At 46.4% G+C, this 21855-nt stretch overlaps 1 protein-coding gene across 2 annotated transcripts in view; it reads right to left on the bottom strand.

Moving 5' to 3' along the window:
* ITGA9 (integrin subunit alpha 9) overlaps window positions 1-21855 on the bottom strand; it is a gene marked incomplete at its 5' end in the record, with an annotated part of 366449 nt that overhangs the window by 258448 nt on the left and 86146 nt on the right. For both annotated transcript variants that reach the window (XM_082664510.1, XM_082664511.1), the window contains one exon: window positions 21502-21662. In XM_082664510.1, coding sequence (XP_082520636.1) covers window positions 21502-21662 — 161 coding nt within the window. The remainder of the gene's footprint in view (window positions 1-21501; window positions 21663-21855) is intronic.

Here is a 21855-nt window from a genome sequence, read left to right as displayed (position 1 = left end):
AACGGTTGTTTCAGATCTCCAGGGTTTAGAGCGGTTTGTTACAGAGCAAGAGCAACCAGGCTACCATGTCTCAATGAACAGAATCACAAATTTGAATGCAAACCCCAAGTCACAAGCGAGCCAGGTGTTACACACACGGGAAGAGGGTGGTCCCAGAGCAGGAGAGGAGGTTAGGATCCCAGCGGTCGTTAACCTCTGGGGGAGCCTGAGCCAGTCACGTCTCTGAAGGCTTCATTGTATGAAAGATCAAATGGAACTAACAGAACCTAATAAGACCATCGTAGGTATTACATGAGACCCAGCACACAAAGACCCTTTGATGTGTGAGGCATTACTAACATCACACGTGAGTTCCTTTCAGTATCACATACATCTTCCTTTTAGACACACAAATTCCATGGCTCCACAAAACCTGTAAAGGTCTGTTGAAATAGAAGAACGAGAGGTGGTGATGAAAGTAGCAGCAGGTAAAAGCTCAAACGAGGCTTAATGAATTTTCTAATGAATTTTTCCTCCCTCCAGCTAATTTCCTCCAGCACATTGATAGCCTATATAAAACATAATCTTGGGTAGGTAGGAAAACTAAGAATTCCATTCCTAAAAGTGTACACACACAAATGGCATACATTACAGGTCTTTTCATGGCTCAAGGTTAGCAGTGATAACTAAAACATGTTGACTTTTTTTTATAAGTGCAATTCTAATTGCATGACATGAATTACCTTAGTTAGTCCTCCTAGCAATTCTATTAAATAGGTGCTAGTATTGATATTATCCTAATTTTATAGGTGAGGAAACAGGTGCAGGCAAGTCACATCACACAGAGATGAGGTGACAAAGCCAGAATTCAAACACCAGGCATTCTGAACAGGGTCCTGCTTTTGACCACTGCATTGTAAGGATTCCCCAAGGCAGTCTTCTTGAGGGTAAAATGTGAACTCATAACTTCGTTTCCTATCTAATCACTGGGAACTTACAAAGTGCTCTAAATAATATTCTGCCACTCAAGTTCCCTTAAAGAAACATGAGGGAATGATAAAAAGGACTTTCAAGAGAACACAGCAAAGACACGTTTTCTCTTCCACCTCTAACTGACTCAGTGCCTGAAGTACACGTGTTCAGAGTCCCTGGATGTGTTCGTTCACACACCAGGACCCAGCAGCTTTCCTCTGGACATTAATGGGCCACCCTGTACAGCTCAGATCCTGGCGAAATTCTGAGGCAGCACTCAACAGGCTACCCAAATAATTTATAAAACCCCAGGAGTCTCTCTGGCCCAGACACCACGTGGCAGGCAATTTGGTTCTCTTTTTTCTTTAACTAAAAATGCTGTGTCATAAGCCACCCTTTTGAATTTCTTTTTATTTATTTATTTATTTATTTATTTATTTATTTATTTATTTATTTATTTATTTATTTATGGCTGAGTTGGGTGTTTGTTGCTGCACGCGGGCTTTCTCTAGTTGTGGCAAGCGGCGTCTACTCTCCGTTGTGGTGCGTGGACTTCTCATTGCAGTGGCTTCTCTTATTGCGGAGCACAGGCTCTAGGTGCGCGGGCTTCAGTAGTTGTGGCTTGCAGGCTCTAGAGCGCAAGCTCAGTAGTTGTGGCGCATGGGCTTAGCTGTTCTGTGGCATGTGGGATCTTCCTGGCCCAGGGCTCGAACCTGTGTCCCCTGCATTGGCAGGTGGATTCTTAACCACTGCGCTACCAGGGGAGCCCCCTTTTGAATTTCTGAGTCTGAAGGACAAGCAGAAGAACGGAATGAAATAAAGAATGATGGGTCCTCAGATGGTGAGCCGTGAGTGGGACAGGATGCTTCCCTGTCACCTTCCAGCCCAGGTAACTGCTTGGCTGCCTAGTGTCTACGGAAGCAGAAAGCAGATCCCCTCCACAGGATCCGGACCTCCTTTGCAGTTTAGATCAATGGACCAGTGGCATCATCATCCCAAGAAGCAGTTAGAAATGCACCTTCCCAGCTCCTACCCCAAACCCACTGAAACAGAAACCCTAGGGCAGGGCCCAGAAATCCGTGTTTAACGAGTCCTCCAGGTGGTTCTGACACCTGCCAAAATCCAAGAACCACTCCTTTCAAGTGAGAGCCACAGACGTGAATAACAGGACCACACACAAGGGCTCTAGTGCATCTTGTCCGAGTGCCGGCCCTCTCTCTGGCTAATGTCTATGCAGCGCTCCCAGCCGCTTGAATCAGAACACACCCCAGAATCCCTCTGAGTTTGCTAGGTGGGCTGATGGGATGGGCTCAGCCTTCTTGTCCAATCATCTTGATCAATCATCATTTCATTCATCCAACCAAAACCACAGGCAACAGAGCTGTGGTCTTGTGAGACCTGCAAGCACAGCTCAGATCTTGCATGTTCTCTCAACCTCTTAGACAACTCATGCTGTGATATGCTGTGTCCAGCTGACTGCCCTGCCCAGGGCTGACCCTTGGCTAGGGAGCAGCCGCTCTGGACACTCAGTACTGCTGTGCACCCCCTTCAGCCCTCAGCAAGTGCCTTTGATGAGAGGCTTCCCATCAGTCAGCCCTCCCAGGGTCCATCCACTGGGCTTGCTCTTCTGTTTTAAATTATCACATCTCTATGAATAGTTAATTTGTTTGACAAAGGTTCAGTAAATTCTTACCATCAAGCTGACAGATTATTTATAAATCAAGTCTGATGAAGTGATCACTGTCTACGGTGGTTCAACTTTTAAGTTAAGGAAAACACTTTTACTTTGTAGATAATATAAAATAAAAAACTTTAAAAAAAATTATCACCCCCAAATTGACATTTCCTTCTCAGAAAAAGTAGGCCATGTTTCTGGCCAGGAGAACCCCAGTTTCTTAGGAAATTGGAGAGTGATGGACCTACTACACAAGAGGCCCACTGCTGCTGCATACATTCTTAGCATCCAATGCAAACAGCTGAGCCCTTATTTGAATCACTGAACTAGGGCCTTCTGTTTCTATCCACCTCTCGTCAGTGGGATTCTCATAACTTGATTCTCATCCAGCACTACTTCTGGGATATATTTTCCTAACATCTTCTCATCTCTCTACTCTACACAGGTATTCCATTCCATTCTTACTCCCTCCTGCAATTAAAAAGAGAAAGGACTAAAAATAAGAATCTCTACTTTCAGAAACCAAAGGAAGCTCTCAAAGGTCAAAGTTTGCCTTGGTGAAAAGGTCAGATGTTCCCAATGATCCTCGCCCAGGTCAATGACAGAGGTAGATCCTCTTCCTCTGAGAACCTCCCATGTTCCTTGATTGGACTATAATGAAATATCCCGAAGTGAGTCTGACAGATGATACCAAAGGGTGACAGAAAGGGGAAGGGAGCCACCTGCTAGTCATTAGCAACCCAGATCTATCCACTTCCAAAAATACAAAGTCTATATGTGGTTCCAAAGAAACCTGCAAAACAATCGGGTCCCCAAACTGCTCGTTGCAATTCACAGCAGCATCATTCTGCCACTCCTGACCCAAAGGGTCACACCCAGCAAGAGATCCAGCGTGTGAATCTTCTGTACACTCAATATGTAAGAACAGCAACAGCCAGAAGAGTCCACAGGACCCCAAAGCTGTCCAGCAAAAGCTGCCAAGCACCTGAGAGGTTCATCCTGTTGGGTCTTTGCTGTACCCTCGAAGAGGTGGTGGCCAAGAGTAGCCAAACCCGGGGAAGAAATGCTGAGACTCTGGGGGATCAAGGCAGATGCTTCAGGACCTGCCAAATCACTGATCAACCCCACTTTGAGGGATCTGGTTCCTCACAACTGCATGATCCTCAAATAGTTGAAAACCTCTCACTGGCATGACTTAAAGATACACACATTCTCCAAGCAGCTCTCAGTAGTACCAACATTTTGTCATTAGCATAAGGTGGAGGCCAAATCTAATCTGGCTTCATGTTCAGCAAGTAATCTGTCACATCAAGCTTTCTCCCATGCATATAAACACCATGCTACAGGGCCTTTACTTGTGCTGTTTCCTCCCCCCAGAATGTCTTTGCTTCCCTTGATTCTACCCCCCAACTCTTTATCAATCCAGGAAACTCCAACCCATCTCCAGTGATCCAGCTCCTCTCTCAAACTTGCACCCTCCTGGCCTCCCAGCCTTGTGGCTATTTACAAAACTAACCACTTCCCCCGAGTCTCACAGCACTCCACACCTGCGTGTATTATGGCACTTATTTATATCATAGTTGTGTGTTTGTATCATCTTCCCGACTAGATGTTGGCTCGTACTCACGATGTCTTATTCATCTCTGTACTCCAAGGCCTAGAACAATGCCTGCAATACAGAGTACCAGGATTTAACTCACATGAACTAGTTAAACCAGAGCCCAGGAAGGTGATTTGGCAACTATAATACATCAATGTGGAGTATCACCTGACTCATAGCATAATCAATGTTAGCTGCAAACTCTGCCAAAGCAATTGAGAGAATCACAGGATTTTCACTCAGGGAGCATCTGGTCCAAGCTCCCTCTTGGTGCTGGGGCCAGGGATCCTAAGGCTCATGCTTGAATATGTCTGGTGATGAGAAAATCACTGTCTCATAAGGCAGTCAATTCCAAAGAACATGCTGGATCACTGTAAACCACAGGTGACTTGAAACCCATGAAACCCATCCGGTCTGGATCTCTCTCCTCTGTGACCAAACTTTGCTGAGGACCAGGGCTAATCCATCTCAAAATCCCCAGTGCTTCTCTCACCAAAGTGGAGCTAAAGTAGGCAACTCAAATAATTGTGCTGAAAATAGATTCCTAGTCTTGAGCTGAGCACTCTTTAAAAGAATGTATGGCATTATACCAATGTCAATTTCCTAATTTTGACTGTGTACTACAGATATATAAGACATTATCATTGGTTAAAGGCTACATGAGTACTTTCTATACCACTTTTGCAACTTCTTATGAGTTGAACTATTTCAAAATTAAAAATTATGAAAAACAGATTGTACATACATACATATGTGTATATACATGTATTTATATTATTTATTTATTTTAATTTTTCTAAATTTTATTTATTTTTATTTTTGGCTGCATTGGGTCTTCGTTGCTGCACGCGGGCTTTCTCTAGTTGCGGCTAGTGGGGGCTACTCTTCATTGTGCTGCGCAGGCTGCTCATTGCAGTGGCTTCTCTTGTTTCGGAGCACGGGCTCTAGGCGCACAGGCTTCAGTAGTTGTGGCGTATGGGCTCAGTAGTTGTGGCTCACGGGCTCAGTAGTTATGGCACACGGGCTTAGTTGCTCCATGGCGTGTGGGATCTTTCCAGACCAGGGTTCGAACCCATGTCCCCTGCACTGGCAGGTGGATTCTTAACCACTGAGCCACCAGGGAAGTCCCTAATTTATCTTTAATAATTATATATATGTGTGTGTGTATATAGAGAGACAGACAGACAGGCAGATATACAGAAAGAGAGAGAGATGGGAGCTGGGGTCACTGCCCTGCGGGTATGTGCCCATAATGGATCACTCTGGGCATGGACACATGGAGATTTTTTTGAGGCCCTTATCATCTGTAAGAACCACTAAAAGATGTGACAAATGCCATTACCTCCATGGCCTTGTTCTCTCACCCACTCTTTTATACATCTCGAGACCAGAGCAGTCTGACCAGTTCATCTGCCAGTCCCCTAACGCTACCCCACATCCACACCCCAGACACAGTATGAGGCAGGTCCCCACTCCTTTTAACCAACCAAGCCTTTAACTAGCAGCCAAGGTAACACTCCAGGCTCCCTAGGAAACCAGGAAGTAGGAAGTCAATAAAGCCACAAGAAGCACCAACCATGTGCTAAGCCCCCTCTGGGGTGCTCTGCACCAATTCTCTCCCTTAATCCTCACTACAATCCCATGCTGCAACCATTCCACAGGATAGGAAAACTGAGGGACCCAGGAGGGAGGAAACCCTCCTGGTGACCCAGGAGTGCCTCAGGTCACCAGGCCAGTGAGTGCAGAGACAGAAGTCAGACCCCAGCTGGGTCCGCACTCAGCGCTGGCTCACAGCAAGAGAACCACTCACTGAGAGTCAGCAATGGCACCAGTCGGGTTTTCAAAAACCCAAGATCCAGCCTGCTTTGTGCCAACCCTTTAACTTCACAGATGCCTTGAATCCCAACACCCATTTCTACCCCTTTCTAGAGGTGGTGTTTTGGAATATTTGTTAATCCCATGGGCTTCTTTTAGCCCCTTTCTCCTCATTAAATCTAGGTGGGGATGGGTAGGGATGGGTGTGGCTGGAGAGCCAGGCCCTGGAATTTTGTTTTGGGCTCCAAGGCCCTTCAGTGAAAGCACCAGGGCCCCAGGCCAGCAAGATGTTTGCATGGTCGACATTCAACAGATGCCTGTTGAAGTAAACAGGCAAGTGTATCCATCTTGGTGAAGCATCACAATTTTTAAAAAGATACCCACTTATTCAGTGGCTGCTTCCTTTTGTCATAAATCAGTAATAATTTAATGATGGGGTGGAGAAGTGAGGATCACATTTTCTCCCATTAAGACCAGCAATCAATCAAGCCTGCTAACAGTCCAGTTAAATTCAGCATGAGATAGGGGCCTTCAGAAAGGCCTCCACATTGTGGGCGGCCACTAAAAATATAACAAAAAAATGAAGTCACCACAGGATGGATGGAGGTCTCTAAATGGTGGGGACCCTAGAGATTGGTACAAGGCCTGCCATACCTTTAAAGTGGTCTTATTGATTAAAAAAAAAAACCTAGAGAAAAATCTCTAGATGTCAAATATCACTAAGTTCTTCTATCACTAAAACATGAAGCTAAAGAAGAGTATTTGTGTGAGTAAGGAAAAAAGGAATAGGAAAGTGTAAAGCCAAATTATTGAGAGAAAACTCACCTATGTTGTAGCAATATCTCCTAATCTTCAAGAGAAAAAAAAAGTGTGGTCAAGTACATTTGGGAAACGCTGGAGATGCAAAAGGGGGAAAATGTATCCCCTTGTGTACCCTGGCTTAAAAAATTCTGGGAGGTCCTCCAATAAAGAAACATATCCATTGTTAAATACAGTATTTTCTGAAACTTATTTGAATATAGGCCTTTGTTTTGTTCTTGAACATAAAACCTGTTACCATCCTGTAAAAAATGCTTTGAGAAATGTTCTCATAAAGGATTAATATTCTTTAGGTTGTCGGTGTGATTTAAATAGGCACTTAGGTGTCATCAAAGACTGTTCCATAAAAATGATCAGTCTGTGTATTGCTGCTGACACACAGGATGACAAAAAAACACGAGGAACTGTCAGAAAACGTGTGAGAGGCCAAGCCAAGCCCAGTGTCCTGGGCACAGAAAGCAGGACTTTCAAATGGCTGTGGTGGACTTGTGACCAAAGCTGACATCGGGGGTGGGGGGGGGACACAAGCGGCTGTCACACTGACCCAGCAAAGCCACAAACAGGAATTTGTCCTCCTGAACCTGATGGTCAGGTGCCGAAAGACGTTCACTGCAGCATGACAGCAACAGGAGAAATGAGGAAGAACTGAAAGATTCAATGGCAGGAGATGAGCAGGAAAAGTGCCGGCACACCCAGAATGGGGAAGTAGGATTCTCTACCCACAGACGTCCCGCCCTGAGGTAAGCCATGTGGGCTGAGCACCACCTGTACCACAGTCCCCGGGAAGGGCTGGTTGAAAGTACACTGCTTCAGCCCAAGGTTTGGTTACAACCACCCTAAATTCGGCAGGGGAGGCAGGGAGTTCTGGCTACCCTCTCTGAAGGCAAATGGAGAAGCTCTCACGTGACGGCCTTTCAAGCGATCAGGCCACATGGTCTGACAGGTATTCATCTACTTTTAATTACAATCAAAAAGAATATTTTTATTCACATCTGTTCCACAATATCTTGGACAACACACAGAAATCAACTCAAAATGGATCACTGACTTCAACGTAAAAGCTAACGTGGTAAACTTACAGTCGAGTATCTTGGGCATATGTTCACCTTGGACCTAGTCCAGCTTCTTCTAACATTCTGGGAACATTTATTGAACAATTAGTCAATGTCAGTTTCCCTGCTTGGTGATGACGATATGGTGAGAAACGAGACAGTCCCTGATGCCAAATCTTATAAGCTTTTAGGAGCTCTTTACGGCTTTGTCATTAATAAAATTATCCCAAACCTCTTTGAATCCATGTCTCTTTCCAACCAGGACTACCTTGGTTGTAACCTAAGTTTATGGACACTTCTGGCTCATTAATTGATAGGTAAGGATACCCTGTGCTATAAGCTAACATGTTTCTTACCAAGTGGATGGGAAGAGGAACATCAAGCCCAAGAAAGTACAGGATGAAAGAGGAACAAATGTCAGATTCAGGAGATCCGCACGGATAAATGTCACTGTGCAAACCAGACCAACATGCACTGTCTTTTGGAAGAATAATCAAGCCAGCTGCGGTGCCAGATGAGAGGATTACATCAGCCAATTTGAGGGCCTGGCTAACAGGAAGGAATTATCACATCCATTGGACCTCCTTGTTACAGGCATCTTCCCTACACCGTTGTTGGGAAGGAGTAAAACTGGCTGGTTTGAATTTCTTCTCCTCTATTTTCCCTGACCCCTGGTTGGGGGATGGCTAAAACGTCAGACACAGAGGAAGAAAGGAATAAAAACAAAGGATGGCTATTTCACTGATGGAATAACAAACTGGAGACCCAAAGGAACTGAGGATGCTGAGCCCTGGAGGAAACAGGAAGTGGGGGTTGCAGGGACAGACCGACAGATGCCTATGGATGCTCAGGGCAGAACTAGGGGGAGGGGCTCTGGCTCAGCACACGGAAGGACTTTGGGGTGATCCATACCTCCCAGCGCTGAGTGGGCTGCCAAGCACAGTGGAATCCTCCCAAAACCAGGGTGGCCAGAGCCACAGGACACCTGGAGCAGCCTCCAGTGCCCTCTTCATGGCTCCCCTCTCTGAGAATAGGGGGCACCCCACCAGCAAAGCAACTGCAGAGGAGCTGAAGGAAGGTCAAAGCTGCCTTTCCCAGGCACTCCATATAGGTGGAGAGCAGAATTCACGGCTCACAGGAAATGCCTATCTCCTGACTGCAACCCAGGAAGCACTGAACCAGTAACAGTGCTCGCTGACTTCAGGAACCTTTTATCCCCTCCAAAGCCTCTCGGGGTTAACGGCCCTGACAAGTGAGTCCCTGGAAGTTTGTGCTTACGTCCGTGGGTGAGAAGCACAGACACAGAAAACGTGGGCCTCTGCAGCCCCTAGGATTTCTTCACCCACTCAATTAACCCCCCACCTCCAGGACGACCCCAGGAACACCTAAGTGTCATCAGAAGCCAAGGAGAAGGTCTGATCAGCACGGGCTCACCAGCACTAACACCCCAGCCGAGAGCAATGATGCCATTGCTGGATGGTGATCTCTGTGCTTCCCACAAGGCTTTCTGAAATGCTGGAAAGATTCTGCAGACCCTCCTCACCATGCTATGGACACATGGGCCCCACGAACTCTAGTTTAGGAAATTCAGAAGCAGGCTTCCCAGTCCAAGTATGAAAACATCCTTTATAATATTGTTTCTCAGAACCACAGGTAATAGACCGTGTCCTTTTACTACCAGTTGATGAAGGACATGCGTTCACGTACTCATATACTCAGGCCCCTGCAGCCATCCCAGCGTCCCCAAAGTGATCAGGGTTGACTCTAACCACTGCACACACTTCCCTAATGAGCACATAAAATGTGGCTAAGATACACAGTGGATTTCAAAGACCGAGCACCAGAAAGAACGTAAATAACTCACTAATAATACCTACACTGATTACATGTGGATAATATTTTGGATATACTGGGTTCAGTGTTATTAAAATTAATCTTACTTGTTTTCACTTGTTCAACATAGCAACTAGAAAATTTACAATTCCATATGTGGCCTGCAGTCCCTTTCTATTGGACAGAGCTGCTCTAGAGTTTCCACTCTGGGACAACTCCCCTTTCTTGATAGAAGTAGAGGAGGCACCACTGCCTCGGGGCCTGGGTGCCCCTCCACCTAATCGACTTCTTGCACCCAGGCCAGCAGGCATCCCAGAGAGTGACAGGGCTGACTTTCTACATAGGGCAACTGCTCTGTGTCGTTTTCTTAGAGATGATATAGCCTTGAACCATTTCCTGAAACTGTCTGGGTCCCTCCCTCTCTCCCTCTGAGGCAGGTCCATTGATCTGGGAAGAGCATACATGCGGCTCCACAATCACCATATGCTGGGTCTTTGGTGATAAATAAAAAGCTAAATCACAAAGGACTAAAAAGAGGCAGGGAGAACACCTGCCTGGAAATTCCAACTCAATCCATTTACAGAAGACTCTTATGTCTGTGTTTGCGTATTTTCCATTGTGCAGAGCTTAGCACTTTATAAGCAAGGTCTCGTTTTAGCCTCACACCAACACTGTGGGGTAAACATCTGGGCCCTGCCTTCGCCCTGTACTACATTTACACCCAAGGACAGAGACTGTCCAGAAAGAATTCCTTGTTTGTTTATTTTTAAACAAACGACCCCAAAATGGTTATGGTGTGTGGATGTGTGTGTGTTCATAAAGTCTCATCCACCAAATTCTTTCCAGGATCAGAAAAGTTTGATTCATTACATCAGAAAAAAAAAAAATCTCTCCTTTGAAGTTCAATCCATTTACTCTACTCAGCCCTTGAAATGGACAATAAGAAATGACACTAAGAACCTAATCACATAACATTGTAAATTAAGTATACCTCAATGTAAAAAAACTCTTCAAGTTGGAAACAAAAAAAGAGCCTAATCAGTCATTTGACAAGCATGGGGGCTGGTCCCATGAGGTGTGGCCCGGGTGACTATGCCAAGTGTCATGCACTCCCGGCCCCAAGCAGCCAGTAATTAACAGAGGAGGCTAAAAGCAAGTGTGAGAGCGTTGTGGGCTGACGTGTGTCCTTCCAAAGTTCGTATGTTGAATCCCTGACCCCCATACCGCAGAATGGGACCAGGTTTGGAGAGTGGGTCATTAAGCTAAAATGGGGTCTTTGGGGTGGGCCCTAATCCAATAAGACTGGAGTCTTCATAAGAAGAGGAGATTAGGACACAGACAAGTACGGAGAGAAATCAGTGGGCAGACACCAGGAGATGGTGGCTACCTACAAACAAGCCCAGGAGAGAGGCCTCAGGAGAAACCAACCCTGCTGACCTTGAAACCCACCTTGATCTCATACTTCCAGCCTCCAGAACTGTGAGAAGTAAACATTGTTGTTCAAGCCACCTACTCTGTGGTCCTTTGTTATGACGGTCTGAGAAGACTATGACACCAAGAAGTCACACCAGTGGGGAAAACGCCCACAGCTGACCTGGGGGATGTGGAGGGAGGAGGGTGGGCAGAGGGGGATCAGACAGTGGGCAGCCATTCTGCAGAAGGAGCCTCACTAAGCTGGACCTGGAGAGGAGGGAAGGTCTGCACAGGTGGAGGTGGTGGGAGGGGGCCAATAAGAGCAAAAGCAAGAAGCCTGGAAGGCTGGGGCTGCCTGACTTGCCAAGTCATGGCTTTCAGAACAGCTGCCCCAATAGACCAAGACATCTTTGGAGGCAGGGCAGGGTCCATCGTTCTCCATCTCCCCAGGGCTCAGCACGGTGTCTGGCACACAGTGGGTGCTCCATAAATGCAGTGGCATACACAATTTCCCATCCAAACTGGAAGGCTTTGCAAGGGAAAGGGTAACTATTAATGACTGGGACTGGGACAACAGGTGCACCCCAGGACTGTCCCAGGCACACCTGGGCAGAGGTCACCATAGCAGAGACGTGTGCAGAAGTGAACTGAAAATAGTGACACATGGGGTGAGGGGCAAAGCTGAGCACTGAGACAGTGCCCCAAGGCAGGGGTGAAACCATTCTCAAAGGCCAGCCTGGGTGTTTTCATCTTCATTTCCCTGCACCCAGCAGAGCCTGCACCCAACACATGCTGGGAGGCTGAATGCATGAACCAGACTTCAAGATCCTAAAAACGAGGATAAATGACATTTAGTTTTTTAAATAGTTGAGGCCAAAGACAGACCGGGAAGACCAAAGAGCAGGAAAGAGAACCTCCATCGCTCCAGGCCCCCTGCCTGCTCTGGGCTCACCGGCCCACACCTGAGTTTTCCTCTGGCCACAGAGCACAGGTGATGTGGACGCACGTGTGCAGGAGCAGCTGTGAGTCAAGTTCTCCAACCAACATGGGAGACCAAGCACCCATTCACCCGGAGACAGGTCTCCCAGAGCCAGGGCTTTCTCTTCCTCAGATCACCTTTTTAATAACAACTACAGTAACCATCACTTCTGGTGGACCACGGTGCTAAGATGACATAATTTGTTCAAGGTCTAAGAACTATTTAGCTGCCAGATAGGATTCAAACCCAAGACTTTGCTGCTGACCAGTTGTGAGATCTTGAGTAAATCAAATGTTTTAAGTCTCATATTTGTCAACTCTAAAATGGGGTTTTATTTTACTTATATCCATTATATATCATTATAATACATATAATTTTATGTATATAGTATTCATAATTACATTTTGCGGGGTTCTTATAAGAATTAAATGTGCACGTAAAACACTGAGCACAGTAAATGTTTAATAAAAGATAGCTGTTATCACTGTTGTTGTTATTGCCTATAGTATTTTACTTACATAGTCCTAATGCATTTAGAAAAAGAAGCAATTTTCTGTCATCCTCTTCACACAAAACTTCTGGGATGCATATGGATAGATCTGTCCTTGGACCCACCATTATTCCAATTCTAATGTCACGAGGCCAGGTCTGTCTTGTGAGAAAACCCCAAAAGCCACCTGCAGGCAGCCACTTGGAAGGAATGGGTTTCTTTGGTGCAGAGGCTTCCCTGGCTATCTATGAGTAAGAGAACCCTTTCTGCTGTCCACACTCACTACAACCAGCAAATTCCCCGTCCTCAAAAATAGAGGTCACTCAGGAGGCTGGTGCCCCACTCTAACCTGCCCGGGAAAATAATGCACGTGACTAGTATTTGCTCACAAATGCAGAAAGAACCTATGCAGTCTCTAAGTTGGTTTCTCATTCTCTGTTTGCCCCAATGGATGGGGCAAAAAAATTCATAATTATTCTGCTTAATAAGAGCTTGTACTTCAAGAAGCTCCTAGTCTTTGGGGAAGAAAAGGATTTCTGACTTTTTTGTTTGGGTCATGCCCAAAACACTCCAATGAAGTTAAACAGAAATGCTGAAAAAATCGTGCTCAGTAAGCTGACTGCTGACAACACAGTCCTTCAAGCAACAGGCAGTGAGGTAACGTGGAAGAAATCACAGCCTGCACCAGCCCTTCTACGAGGGGCATGCCCTCTGCTCACAAGCATCAGCGTGAGCCCCAGGGTTGCACAAGGTCACAAGGAAGCCAGAGCATGGCCATCAGAACCATGGTTCCACATCACTGGTGTGGAACCTCTCACCGTCAGTGTGAGGGGAGTGGCTGGCCTTCCGAGGCCTGCTCCACCTGGAAAACTGCCAGACCATGGCCATCATCCTTTGACTCTTTACCTGGAACTCTTGGTACCTACTTCTTCTAGCTCCTTGCTTCTCAGAGTGTGGTCCATGGACCAGCATCATTGACATCACCAGGGAGCTCGTCAGAAATTCACTCCAGACCTGCTGCCTAAGATCTGCTTTTAACAAGGTCCCCGGGTAACTGGTGTACACATTAAAGTTGGAGGAGCCCTTGTAAACTGACTCAGCGGCTCTGACTTGCTCTGTTCCAGGTGGAGAAGGAGGATGTCGGCTGAGAGAGTTGTCCTCTTCCCACATTTATTTCTTGTTTGCTCCATACTTTCTATTTTCTTTTCACCATCTGCTTCTAATCATTTTTTTAAAAATTCCCCAAACACCTATGAAATGAGTCTTGATCCATTCTAACACAGAGGCAGCCAGGGAGAATAATAGATTTCCGGGTTAAGGAGAAGGGAAAAGGGGCCCAGTGCTCATCAGATTCCTACTAGGAAGTTGGTATTCTTCCCACTGTCATCTGAGGAAGCTCAGAAACCCAGGTGAAGCACTTGCCTGAGACCCCGTGGCTGACCACAGATCAGATCAGCCCAGCCCAGCCCTCACTACCCAAGCGGGAAGTGTATACTTCATGTGGGTCACAAATATGAGTTGAAAAGGAATCTCTCCACCCAGTACTAGCAAGAGCATTGAGGTGGGGGGGGGGCTTTACATTCTAAAAGGCAATTCTGTGATATGTCTCAAACCTTAAAATGTCCTCCCTCCTGACCCAGCAATTGTATCTCCATCCTCTATACTGCCACCTTTTACATAGTTTCAAGCCACAGAGAAGAAAATAGAAAACATCAGATGCAAGTTTATAACACTCCTGAAATGATCAACTCAGGGTGAACCATCCAACTTTCTCAATTCTAATACCGCTCCCCTCCCCCCGCTGTTATGGCCTATGGAAACATGTATGTGCATGCAGATATGTGTGTGCAAGTGTGTGTGCGTGTGTGTGAATGCTCCAAAAGAACCCTGGAGAGAGAGACCATGTTCTACGGCATTCTTGAAACTCAGGTTTTAATCAATGTAAGTGCAAAATGAAACAGTCAGTTTGACTTCACCCCAGTTATTTGTTTCCACTTGGCTTGTGACATTTGATTTGTGTGACCAATGTCCTATGAAGACTCTGTGTTCTACTGTAGCAGAAATCTGCACTGTTCAATATGATAGCCACTAGTGGTAGCCACATGTGGTTGTTTACATTTAAACTTTAATTAAAATTAAAGTAAAAATTCCTCAGTGGCACTCATTACATTTCAAGTTCTCAATAGTCATATGTGGTTAGTGTCCACCATATTGGACAATGCAGATATGGCACATATCCAACATCACAGAAAGTTCTACTGGAGAGCAAAGCTCTACACTGTTAGGGTTTGTAGTGTCCAGATGAAACTGACATTTCCCAGCCTCCCTTAAAATATGGATGGTCAATGAGTTAGTAGAAGTCATCGGAGGCTCTTTAAAAGGGCCTCAGATTAGATGGCAAGAGCATTTCGCCCTTCCCCCTTCTTCCTGCATGGAAAGAAGACACAGTGGTTGGAACTCAGCAGCCATCTTGGGACCAAGAGGAAAAGTACTCCTGGTGCTGGGTACCCACGGTCCCCTTTCCTTCCCTTCTCTCTCTCTCTCTCTCTCTCACTACCTTGGTGATCTCATCAAATCTCATGGCTTTAAACACTATCTTCTAATGACTCCAAAATTTATACTTATAACCCAGACCACTACTCAAACTGCAGACTCATATATACACATCTCCACTTCACCATCTAATAGGCCCCTCAAACTCAGTGTGTCTAAAACAACTCCAGATCTTCCTCTTAAAGCCTGGTATACCTGCAAACTTTTTGTTGAGCTTTAATAAAAGTATTCAGTCATATAACCACCAGCGCAATCCTGCTGGAAAATTTTCATCACCCCCAAAACTTCCCTCATGACTCTTTGCAGCCAATCATGGACGCCACCACCCAACCCCATCCCTGGCCTCTGGAAACCTCTGATCTGCTTTCTGTCTTTTGAGCTGGTCTTTTCCATAGAATCATAGTAGCAGCCTTTTGAGTCTGGCTTCCTTCACTTAGCATAATGCTTTAGAGATTCGCCCACGTTACTGTGCATATCTGCAGTTCATTCTTTGTTATTGCTGAGTAGTATTCCATTGCACAACCTTTCCAAAACCTGCTTACCTATTCTGCTATTGGGCATTTTAAAAGGAAAAAGGAAGCTGCACAGCAGTGAGCCACAGCATGCTGCTGTTTGTGTAAAACACAGCTTTGTGTATTCATCAACAAGCTCTTGGAAGACACACAAGAAACTGGAACCACAGATGCCTTCGGAAGAGAAATGGGGTGCTGAGAGATGCTCTTTCTTTCTATAACTTTTAGTACAGTTTAAAAAAAAATTTAACTATGTGCATATATTACCAATTTTTTAAAAACGTTTTAAGATGACCTCCTACATCTAAGGTCTGTATCCCCTTTTGTATCCAAATCTTACAACTTTTTTTTGGCTATTTATTTGATTTATCAGGATGATTTAAGATATTTTATCAAGAGATTTAGCAATTTACTTCCCAGATAAAGAAGAAAACTTTGCTGTTTTCCTTTCTTCTCTTCCTCACACAGAGGTCTTCTTTACTCCAACTTAATCTTCCTTCCTTAACTGTTTCTTAAACAAGAAAATAAAAGTCTCCAGCACCTCTGAAAATTGGCATTCACTGGATCCAAACACTTTTCAAACTCAGTCTATCATGTGACTGAAGCTGGCCCTAAGGCATTTTTTCGGATGTGAAAATGGAAAAAAAAACTACAACATCTGGGCAGAGCCCACGGCGTAACCTCCGAGACTGCCCGGTGGCCAATGTGCCGCCCTCCCTTTGCCAGGCCAGCCCTGCAGTAGCTTAAGGTTCCAACTCCCTTGAAGAATTCTCCAGCAACATAAGAGAACAAACAGCCTCCTGAACATCTGCAGCTACTCAGAGAAACCAACGGTGCTTTTATATACCCTCATCTAGTGTGGAGTGGGTTTTTTTTTTCCTTTTCACATTAATCCTGTTGTTGGCTCCCTTGACAATGTCTGACACGTGATTTCGCTCACCAGAGGTTTTCTGGAGGCCTCTGCAGGGGATCATGGATCCTCACAGTTGGGAGTGAGGCAGCTGACCCCCGTGCTCAGCCTCGCCTGGCCTTCTGCACTGTCCCTGTATAAGCTCAAAGCTGTCTCCTGCTTTCCCCACTCCTGAAAAGGCTCTCGTTTGGCCGTCAGACATAAGCACCTGACCTCACAAAGGGCTGGCTCTCTCAAGGAGCTGTGCAGGACTTGAAGATGGAGCACAGTTACCGTCCAGGTAAATACAGAGACCAGAAAATGGTGGAGTGATAAGGGAACACAGCCATGCATCCAAAACCCTCAACTCCATCACCTCCCAGCCAGAGGTCCAAGAGTGGTTAGAGGTCCCTGATCAGACGCTCCTGGTGACCCCACAGTCCAGCTGACCCGATGAGTCACTTCAGCGCAGTTGGGTCTTGCAAGCATTTGTTTCATGCCTATCATTCCAAAAGCGGGAGTCGGGCAGCATGGAACAAGCTCTGAGAAGGCAGGAAGCTGATGGCAGCCTCCCCAGGGCCAAGGACATCGGCTGGCTGAGGATGTTTAAGACCTGGTGGCTGACTGAGCCTTGAAACACAGATAACCCTTCAGCAGGCAAGAGGGGGAAGGCACAGCCAATCAAAGCAGAATGAGTCCAGGCCCTAGGGCTTTCCATACGGGGTTCATGGCATGGATTCCCACGGCACGTGGGCAGGGCTCTATAAAAGGACCCATACATTTGGAAAGTTACTCCACAGTCAATACCCATTTAGTCCTTCTGATTGCATCAGAGAGAAAGTTCATTGTGGTGCCAGCATGTCTTTAATACTTCCGCAGCACTCTGTAACTTCCCCTTCTAACACACAGGAAGAGCGGGCCGCTTCTTCAGGGACTTCAGCAAAGAATGAAGCCCAGTTAGAATTCAACACCACTGTTGTGTCTTCAATGTATTTTTGTTTACAGTTACTTTCTCTTTTGGCAGGCAATAATTGGTGTTCCACTTACAGGAGTGTACAGTTTCTGCTATAAATTATTTTCAGGCAAAAGGATGATTGAAAGAAAAAAATAGGAAATAAAATACCACAGGTGGTGCACGTTTGAGACCAAAAAATGCAAAAACCATGCAGGTGGTACGTGGTTGTACACGGATATGACAAAACCTGGGCCTCTGGTGACTCAAGTGCCAGAGGTGCTGGGTGAGCACAAGAACTAAGACTGGGAAGCACGAGGGACACATTCCAGGGGTAAAGGGTCAGTCCACCTTGACAAGAGCCCAGGGCACGTGTGATGTGATGCAGAAATGCGGCTGGACAGGTAAACTGAGGCCAAGTTGTGGAGAGCCCTGAGGCTGAGGGGAGGTGTGTGGGCTTTCACCTGTGACCTTGGGGACCCACAGAGGTTTCTAGGCCCCTTCACTAGTAGAAGGGGGCCCATCCCCCAAACTGGGGCTTGTGGACTCTGAGGGAGAGAGGCCAAGGAAGCAGCAAAATCTGCCTCAGCTCTGCTGACCAAGTGAGCCTTGAGAGTGGACCCACACCCCCAGGAGGATGCAGTGTATCATAAAATTAGGTACACCTCGGAGGCCCCACCAGGGCTGTGAAAGGAACAAAATGGGACAACGCAGCCAGCCTGGAAGGCAGGTGTCAGCCAGAGCAGTTTTCTATGATAGAGATACTTGTTGCCATATATGGAATGAAAACCTCGGGGAAAAAGGAAGAAGGGAAAAAAAGATTGGAATGGGCTTAAAGAAAAAAAGGAAAAAAATACCTAAAGATAGCCTAAACAAAACACACCCAGCGCCTAGCGCCTGCCTCCCTGCCTGCGTGCCATATGGTGTGTGATAAGCGAGAACACTTTTCTCTCTCTTCCTTCACTGTCTATAAATCCCAGCGCCAGCCCCATCGAGAAGGCTACGCTGTGCTCTCACGCCCTGCCGCCCTGATGAGCAGCTCCCAACCCGCGGCCCCACTCCAGGAGGTGGCCAGGCTGCCACTCCCTGCCCCCAGCATTGCCGCCTGCCTCGGCCACACAAGGGTCACTGCCTTCACAGCTGTTTTCCCACAACTGGAGAAACCACAGGCCAAGCCAGCTGGGCCACATCGCGAACAGCCAACGGGCCCATTAGCATTCACCTTCACTGGCTCCCTCTGCCAGTCCCCAGGGTCCTCTGCTATGACACAGACAATGCCTGGTAGAAAAAAACTTCCCACATGGCTATAAATTATCATCCACCTTGAGCGTCTCGTGAACCATAAAGGCATCAGAGGCTTGTGACTTCCTGATGGATCCCACCACCCCGGTCTCCTTGCATGAGAAAATGGCCAAGCAATAACTATATCCAAATTTTTCTAGGTCCAAGAAGCCCTGCTGAAGCCTGCTCTCTTGCTCTTCCTTAAAATGACCCAAACAATCCCATAAAGGTGTGTGATTGCTCTGTGCTCCTGAGCCCTGCCTTCATCCTCCAAATTCTTCTGACCCCCATCCAATGTCTCTCCTTGTCAGCAGTGTTTTGACTGATGGGAGAAGTGCCGCTTGTGGGATGGAAGGATATCGGTCAGGGTGACCCTTCCAACTGGATGCCCAGCTAAATGTGAATTGCAGATAAACGACAATTTTTTTTTTTTTAATTCTTTTAGGATAAGTAAATGCACTATTTAGGACATACTTATACTAAAAAAAAAATTGATTTGTTGTTTACCTGAAAATTCAGTTTTAACTGGAAGTCTAATATTTTTATTTGCTAAGTCTGGAACCCTAGATATTAGGACATTGCAGGACCAACAGCCTGGGGCAGCTCTGCTCTTCCCCAGTTAATCCTCTGAAGCCACCACAGAAACAGCCCTACCTCCGGCCTGCACCTCATTATTGCTGTTTTCTGAGTGTATTTTGCAAAGCCCTGCAGGCTCTGTGTGGCCCTATCTCGCAGCCAAGACTCCTGGTAGCTACATGGGAAGGGGTAACCTCTCAGTCAAAGCAAGAAGTTCCAAGAGCCCAGAAGGAAAGTATTTGTGGAAGAGACCAGCATAAAGAAACCCAAGGGAAGGGCTTTCCTGGTGGCACAGTGGTTAAGAATCTGCCTGCCAATGCAGGGGACATGGGTTCAAGCCCTGGTCTCGGAAGATCCCACATGCCGCGGAGCAACTAAGCCCGTGCGCCACAACTACTGAGCCTGCACTCTAGAGCTCGAGAGCCACAACTACTGAGCCCTCATGCTACAACTACTGAAGCCCGTGCTCCTAGAGCCCGTGCTCTGCAACAAGAGAAGCCACCGCGATGAGAAGCCCACGCACCGCAACGAAGAGTAGCCCCCGCTCGCCGCAACCAGAGAAAGCCCACGCGCAACAACAAAGACACAACACAGCCAAAATTAAAATAAATTAATTTTTTAAAAAAAGAGAAAAGAAACGCAAGGGAAGACGCCCCACCTCCAGGAAGTGTGGAGACGCCAAGTGCAGGCACTTGAAGGCCTGGCAGTGTTTGACTTGACGGCCTCATACCCCCAAGGGTGCTCACGAGCCAACATCATCTAAGACCCAGAGAGGTGGGTGGCTTGTTGGCTTAACAAGAGCATGATTTGCTTTATAAATGGCCTTCACTGCCCAGGCCTGAGGGCAGCTGGTCTGGGCAGGCCCCTGCATGCGTCCTGGCAGGAGACAGAGCCCAGCCCCACTGAAAAGCATCTCAGGGGCACGGACTCAGGCTCTGGGCCAAAGTGCCATGGATGTGTGGGGCATTTCTCTATCTACAACCCAGAAGCATGCAGAAGCAGCTGTTATTCTCCTGCTCTGGCACTAACGACATAATAATAGAAGGACACTTCATCTCCAATCCGTAGTCTATTTTTGTTATCATCCAAAAAGCCACTGGTCATTAATAATGGTTGAACTATATGTAATCATTTTTGTAAGTCAAGGATGTTAGAATATTGGCAATTACGTATGGTCCAACCGAATAATAATGCTGAGTGCCTGCTGTGTGGCAGACTCCGTGCAAGGTCCTTTAAGTATATCCATCATGTAATGTTTAATTCTACAACCACCTTTTAAGGTAACTATTTTAGAGATGCAGAAACTAAGACACAAAGAAGTCAAAATTCTCATCCAACTGGACACAAACCGGGTCTGTGTGACACCAAAACCCACATTCATCTTACCCATCATGTGGCTTGGGTCATGGGGGTCCTTCCACCTCCTTTGCTGTCTCTGCCTGGGGGTCAGTGGCTGGCTGTTCCTGCAGCAATGGGCACCAGACTCCCAACCTGACAGGACCTGCCTACACAGGGGCCTCTCTGTAACTAATTGAAGCCTGGCCTCCTGAATTAGCAGCAAAGTGTATTTAACAAATAATTTCAGTAGAAGAAAAACATTTTGAAAGTTTATTTAATTGAGGGGGAAAGGGACCATAAAATGCACTCCTAAAATAAACAGGAAGTAATCAAGAGAGGACAATCAAACCAGTTGTAAAACACCTTAACCTTGACTATGAGCTAATATGTAGTGAATCACTGAGAAAGGCATCAGGCACAGTGTGATCCAGCACCACTGCTGACTCAGAGGCATGTGTTTCTGTGTCTCTCCTCTGAGAAGACTACTGAGCCTCACAGAGGGGAGAGGACAAAAAACATCCCAAGAGAACAAGGCAAGGCCAGAGAGCACTGCTGGTCTCCTGGCCTACCATCACCCCCCTCAAAGGCTAAGACCAGCACAGTAAGATCAATAAAGAGCTGCCCAACTCCAACTTTAAAAGAAGAAACGAATGTTCTCCTCCTTGTAAAATAAAATTTTGAAAGTCAGAGCATATGTAATGCACAATAAAAGTTTCCACCAGTTCCAAATGAACATCTGTAGAGATCAAAGTTTGAGGATAAAAAGAACTGACCTTCACATGGGCCACATAATGATGACACGTCACCTCCAAATGGACCAGCTGCAGCTTCTCTGAGACCTGACCCACGGACTCTCCCAGCAACACAAAGTAGACCCTGGGCAACTGGCTCTTTTCTTTTTTGGCCATATCAGCCATCAGAACGTAATTCAGGCCTGCCAATGAATAAGGTCAAAACATCAGCGAGGATAGACACAGTGACAAGGCCCCCTCCAGACCCCCTCAGAGGATCACAAGCACCCTTCAGACAATACCTAGCCCCCTGCTGCACAGAGGACTGATGGCAGGCAGTCCCGATCAATACCATCTCAGAGAGAAATATACAGCCAGGCACCCCCAGAATCCGGA

Source organism: Grampus griseus (genome assembly GCF_964374135.1).
Source record: "Grampus griseus genome assembly, chromosome: 10".
Lineage (NCBI taxonomy): Eukaryota > Metazoa > Chordata > Mammalia > Artiodactyla > Delphinidae > Grampus > Grampus griseus.
This window is presented reverse-complemented; position numbering and strand designations above follow the sequence as displayed.